This window comes from Echiichthys vipera (genome assembly GCF_963691815.1).
Source record: "Echiichthys vipera genome assembly, chromosome: 14".
In the NCBI taxonomy this organism is placed as follows: domain Eukaryota; kingdom Metazoa; phylum Chordata; class Actinopteri; order Perciformes; family Trachinidae; genus Echiichthys; species Echiichthys vipera.
In genome coordinates this window covers 5,141,602-5,147,601 of record NC_139839.1, presented here as the reverse complement: position 1 = coordinate 5,147,601, position 6,000 = coordinate 5,141,602, and the positions used below count along the sequence as shown (strand labels likewise).

The following is a 6,000-nucleotide window of genomic DNA, read 5'->3' as shown; positions in this document are numbered from 1 at the left end:
GAATTGAAGCAGCGGGGGCGGTGCTGCAGTCGCTCTACCGCACCGTTGTGATGAACAGAGAGCTGAGGAAGGCAAAGCCCTGGTTCCTACCCTCACCTGTGGTCATGAAAGCTGTGTCAGGACCCAAAGAACCAGGTCGCGGGTACAAGCGGCTGAAATGTGTTTCCTCAGGAGGGGGGCTGGAGTCTCCCTTAGAGAGAGGGGGAGAAGTTCAGCATCCGTGAGGAACTCGGAGTAGAGCTGCTGCTCCTTTGCGTTGAAAGGAGCCAGTTGAGGTGGTTCAGGATCATCTGGTAAGGGTGAACCCTGGGCGCCTCCCTAGGGAGGTGTTCCAGGCACGTCCAGCTGGGAAGAGGCCTCGGGGAAGACCCAGGACCAGGTGGAGGGATTTGATCTCCACACTGGCCTGGGAACGCCTCAGGATCCCCCAGTTAGAGCTGGTTAATGTGGCCCAGGAAAGGGAAGTTTGGGGTCCCTGCTGGAGCTGCTGCCCCTGAGACCCGACCCTGGATAGGCAGATGAAGATGAGATGAGAGATGCTTCATACTGTAGTTATACAAACTTATTTAAATTTATATTTAACTTTTCTCTCGAATTATAACCACCTTCCCTTTTTTACATGTTACCTGTTGGTAAATTATTTCCTGCTTTAATACGTTAATTTGTGCTCTGTTAAATTCTACTAATTCCATAAACTTCAAGTCATTTGACTAACCTTGTCTCTGATAGCAGTCATAGGCCTCAGTTTCTTTTTAACCCTCACACTTCTCCTTCAAATCCCTTTGTCGGACAGTATTATGTGCACATTATGTGTGATAGTTTTCTTAATTTTTTTTTAATCAAAAAATATACTACTCTTCGGGCCACACCCACTCTCTGTGCCCTAGACCCTTAGGTTTCTCCTCTGTGCCCAGTGGCCTTTGATCATTTTAAGCCCATATCACTCTCCTTGTTGGAGATTCAGGGCGCACTCCCACTGTCCATCCGTACCGTGCCCAAACAGGTTTCACGGGTAAAGTTTGACCAGTGTGAGTGCTTGCCGTCCACGGCCCGTTTGGGAGAGGTGGGCTTTAGTAAAGCACGTTTGCACATGTACGAGCACGAGTACGAGCGCACGTGTACGAGCACGAGGCCTACCGCGGTTCTGAGGTCATTTCCTGTGCGCCTGTTGGGACGTAGAAAAAAGAAGGAGGGACCATGCGCGGACATTTCAAACAATGGCGGTGAAAGGTTCACGTTGGTGTGATGCGGAAGTGGAGCGTTTACTGCAGATTTGGTCGATGAAAAGATTCAAAAACAGTCGACAAGACGCACAAAAACTCTGAGGTCTACGGAAAGATCTGGAAACAAAGCCCCGCATCGCCATGACGTCATCAATGCGTGTGACGTGTTACGGCGTGATGACATATAGGCAGCAAGAAGCATTCTCCGAGGCCCAGGTAGTGTGAGTACAAACGGTCCTGGAGGGGGGGACAAGGACCCTAAAGCACGGGGCACGGGACGGACGCACAGTGGGAGGGCGCTCTTAACAGACTGCAACCCAGATAGCGTTCCCTCTAGACGTACTAAAATAACTTTTTAGTATTGTCGGGTCAAGTATTCTTGTAATGCTAAATTCTTCGCTCACCTCAGTGTTTGTTCCGGCTGCTTTTTAAACATGCTGTCTCGTAACCTCTTATAAAAAAGAAAGATCTAGACCCTTCTGTTCTTGCTAACTTCAGGCCATTTCTAAGCTACCTTTCCTGACCAAAGTTTTGGAAAATGTAAGTTTTTATTCAGTTGAAAGCTTTTTTAGATGACCATGTTATTTATGAAGTTTCAGTCTGGCTTCAAACCCCCCCACAGTTCTGAAATGTTGTTAAATGTTGACCCAGGGGACACTGCTATCCTGGTGCATTTATACCTGACACTATGGACCATAGGATCCTTTTTATCACACCTTGAATTGTGTGTGTGTGTGTGTTTGTGTTTGTGTGTGTGTGTGTGTGTGTGTGTGGATTAAAGATGCTGCTCTTTCTAAGTCATAACTGACGGATAGGAGTTTCTAAGTTCACTTTGGGGAATTTTCTTTGGCTGTGGCCCCATTTACTTCTGGGGTTCCCCCCGGCTCAATTTTGGGCTAACTCCTCTTTTCATTGTGTATTCTGCCCTTGGGATCCACTTTTAAGAAACCAAAAATACATTTTCATGGTTTTGCTGAGGATGTACAGATTCATTCACCTTCACTCTTACTAAAACAAAGAGTAAGGAGTCATCGCAGCCTCTGCTGAACTGTTTAAATTACATCAAAACATGGTTGGATTTAAACTTTCTTAATGAAAGTAAGACTGAGATTGTTATCTTTGGACATCCTGACCTGTTTGATGACATTATGATTATATTCTTGACCCTTTAGCTTCTTACAATCAACCTTTTTGTTAAAAACAGTGGTGTGATTGTCGACAGCTTCTTCAAATTTGACAAACGAATAAGTTTTGTTGTCAAATGGAGCTTTTTCCATTCAATATTTCCAGCCAAGGTCTTTCGTTACCTGAACGATTTGAGAGAGTTGTTCATGCTCTTATTACCTAAACAACAGTAATTCTGTGTATGTGGGAGTCAAACAGTCATCTCTTCGTCAGCTGCAGTTATGATATTGATATTACTTATTGAGTCAGGAGTGCTCCCATTTATTAGGGATGGGATTTCTCACATGTAGCACACGTCTTTCAAATAAGTTCTTTATTATCAACCAGCGAACTGGAAGTTATAAACTGTACAGAAGTCTGGCTTGACAGTAATGGCACAATTGCAGAACTAGTATTTGTCTCTGCCTAGTGGTAAACTGTGTCAATACATTTCAACACATTTAATATTATATGTGGCATGGTTTAAGCAAAAAGGACATATTTTTGTGTTGATGACAAATATAGAAAATAAATGACGTTGCAATGTGCCTCTGTTTTCACACTTTGGTGCTGAACTTTAATGTGAAAAGTGATCATACACTTGGTTTTCATGCTTAAAGACTTACAAGGGACACACAAAGGAGAGCTGTAGAGCACCCTGAGTTCATTTTATATAACATACATTGTACACAAAAAACAGCTTATTTAAAAAGCTGGCAAAACTTTTTGGGGCTTAAACAACTTTGACAAAAAAATCCGTATCTCTTTGGACTGAAGGCCGTAAATAATGGGGTTCAGGCTGCCAGGCACAATATGAAACAAGATGCTACTGAATTTTCTGTAGTATGTGTATTGAGGGAAGCGATGCAGAGCAATGTTAGCCATTCCAGTCACCATCAGAATCAGATACACAACCAGATGAGTGCTGCAGGTCTTTAAGGCTTTACTGTTCAAAGACTTGTTCTTACTGGACAGACAGACGACTGTGATCTTAGCATAGGTGAGAACTGTGCTGCCAATTGAAGCTGTGAACAGGACGACAGTGAACGTGAGGCCATAGACATTATTAATGAACACGCTCTCACAGGAGAGTTTAAACAGTGAGGCGTTATCACAGTAAGGATTTGTGATCAGAGTCCTGCATCGGTTCAGTCGTACGGTCAGACCGAGCAGAATCCCGACCATAACAAAGGCAACCCCCCAGGCAGAGACTGTCAGCTTCAGCACCATCTTGTTGGTCATTATGGTTGAATAACGCAGAGGATTACAGATGGCCACATATCTGTCAAAGGCCATAATCATGAGCACCGTGAGACTAGTTGTCCCAAACAAGTGTGAGACAAAAGCTTGGACCACGCATTCATTATAACTGATGATGCGTTCAGAGGGAGGCTGCGACATGTCCATAAGCAAACGGGGCACTAAGATCGAGTTTCCAAGGATGTCGTTAAAGGTCAGGTTGCAAAAAAGCAGATACATGGGCTGGTGCAGGTTCTTGTCAATGAAAACCAGAACACCAATGCCTACATTTGCGAACATTATAAAGAGGTAGGAGAAAAAGAAGAAGAGAAAGACCGGGTAAAAAGACTCTTCTGACACATGAAACCCCTCCAGCTGGAGTGTGAAGCTGTTGTAGGTGAAGTTTTCCATCAACCTGAAAGAACAAAACAATCACCTTATTGTCACATGCAATGTTGAGAAGAGTCTGGGTGGTACAATTAAACACAACATAAACTCTCGACTTCTCCTAACATGACCAGATATACTGGTCTATGGTGTTTTATTGTGAAATACATTGTTTTTTAGAACAGTAAGTAAGTCTGTCCCTCTTCTTTGTCATTGTTCTTCTGCTGCTAACAAGTGTGTCAGTAATACCTTCCTCTAGTGTCTCTGGCTTCAGTTGGTCTTCTCTTTCTTGTTCCTCATAACTCCCTGCTGTTAATACCTGCCAGCACTGAAAAAAGATGTTGTCTGTTGCTGTCATTTAGAGGTGGTTTTAAACGTTAGGGAATTGAATCATTTAACCCCTTCCACTTCCAACCTGAGGACAGGATGTTCAGGGAGGACAGTAGATGTAGATGTGTCATAGAAGTGTTGTCCGTCACCTTAAAGCTGGAACCTGGAGATTAATTTGAGGTGCAGCTAAAAGGTTTTATAGGAATTAATCAGAAATAAAAGGTAAATACGTAAAAGTGTATAATTGTTAAGTACATTGAGATTTAAGTTTATGAAGGCCATCTTTATGCTCACTAAGGGCGCACTCCCACTGTTCCTCCGTCCCGTGCCCGAGCACGTTTCACGGCTAAAGTCCGGTTCCTTTGACCAGTGTGTGTGCAACCGTACCGCGGCTAGGAGCGGCACGCTTGCCGTCCATGGCCCGTTTGGGAGAGGTGGGCTTTTGTAAAGCACGTTTGCACATGTACGAGCACGAGCGTGCGCACGTGTACGAGCACGAGCGTGCGCACGTGTACGAGCATGAGGCCTACGGCGGTTCTGAGGTCATTTTCTGTGCGCCTGTTGGGACGGACGGAGGCACAGTGGGAGGGCGCCCTAAATGCAATGAGAAGCCTGAGCACTGATGAACCCTGTTGTGCAGGGCCAAGCCCATATGTCTGGCCAGAGTCTTTGGGTAGAGGACTAAAGGGACACTGTAGCATTTTAAGTAATTTATTACCTCAAATCAACGTCTTCATTCATAAATAAATTATTATTGGTGTACAGTTACCTCTGCCAACAAACTAACTTATCCTCCTGAGCAAATACTTTTTATCTGTATTTACATAGGACGGGTAAGCTTTATGGAGGCTTCCACTTCCTACCGGTCTATAAAAAATATGAAAGGGGCGCCGGTGGATCAGTGGTTGGAACAGGCGCCCCATATGCAGAGGCTAAAAGTCCTCGATGCAGCGGGGGTTCGACTCCAACCTGCGGCCCTTTGCTTCATGTCAACCCCTCTCTCTCTCTCTCTCTCTCTCTCCCCTCTTTCCTATTTCTCCTGTACTATAGTAAAGGCAAAAACTCATAAAAATAATCTTTAAAAAACTACAAACAGCCCAGAGGGACATAAAGCACTACGTGGTACCGGTACGGCTAAGACTGGAGAAGGAGCACAGCAAATTTGAAAGCCTGCACTGCACTTTTGTTCATAACTCAAGAATAGAATTAAAAAGGCAACATGAGCAAACCTGAAGGCCACTGTAGCTTCTGCTACACGCTTGGAACGGGAAGGGTGAGGGGAGGGGGTATTCAGTTCAGGTTGAAATCTCTAACTCACCCCTAGATGAGGCTAAATCCCACACACTGCTCCTTTAAGGGAACTGTTTGTGTTTATTGCACAGATTATTCGAGGTGCTTGCATCTGTTTTTTATACACAACACAGCCGTCAGAGATCAGAACTTTAATGTAAAAAGTGAACATACACTGTGTGCTTCACATTCTTATACACTTAAGGGGCAAGCATAAGAGCAGAGTAGAGCGTCCTTACTTCACAGTTTCACTTGGTTATAGAAAGTCATAATACCCTTTTGAAGAAGTCACTCTTTTTGTTTTACAGCCTGAAATAATAAGACAGAAGAAATATATTTTGTCAGAGGCCTAGATCAGGCCGCCCCT

At 44.2% G+C, this 6,000-nt stretch overlaps 1 protein-coding gene across 1 annotated transcript; it reads right to left on the bottom strand.

Annotated features, from left to right (window-relative positions):
- Nucleotides 1–3,092: 3,092 nt before the first annotated feature.
- On the bottom strand, nucleotides 3,093–4,043 carry LOC310956832 (olfactory receptor 8G17-like; the record flags this gene model as incomplete). The annotated part of the gene is made up of 1 exon (XM_083927204.1): nucleotides 3,093–4,043. Exon 1 carries the CDS (start codon nucleotides 4,035–4,037, stop codon nucleotides 3,093–3,095), a length of 945 nt encoding a protein of 314 aa, XP_083783330.1. The 5' UTR covers nucleotides 4,038–4,043.
- Nucleotides 4,044–6,000: the final 1,957 nt, after the last annotated feature.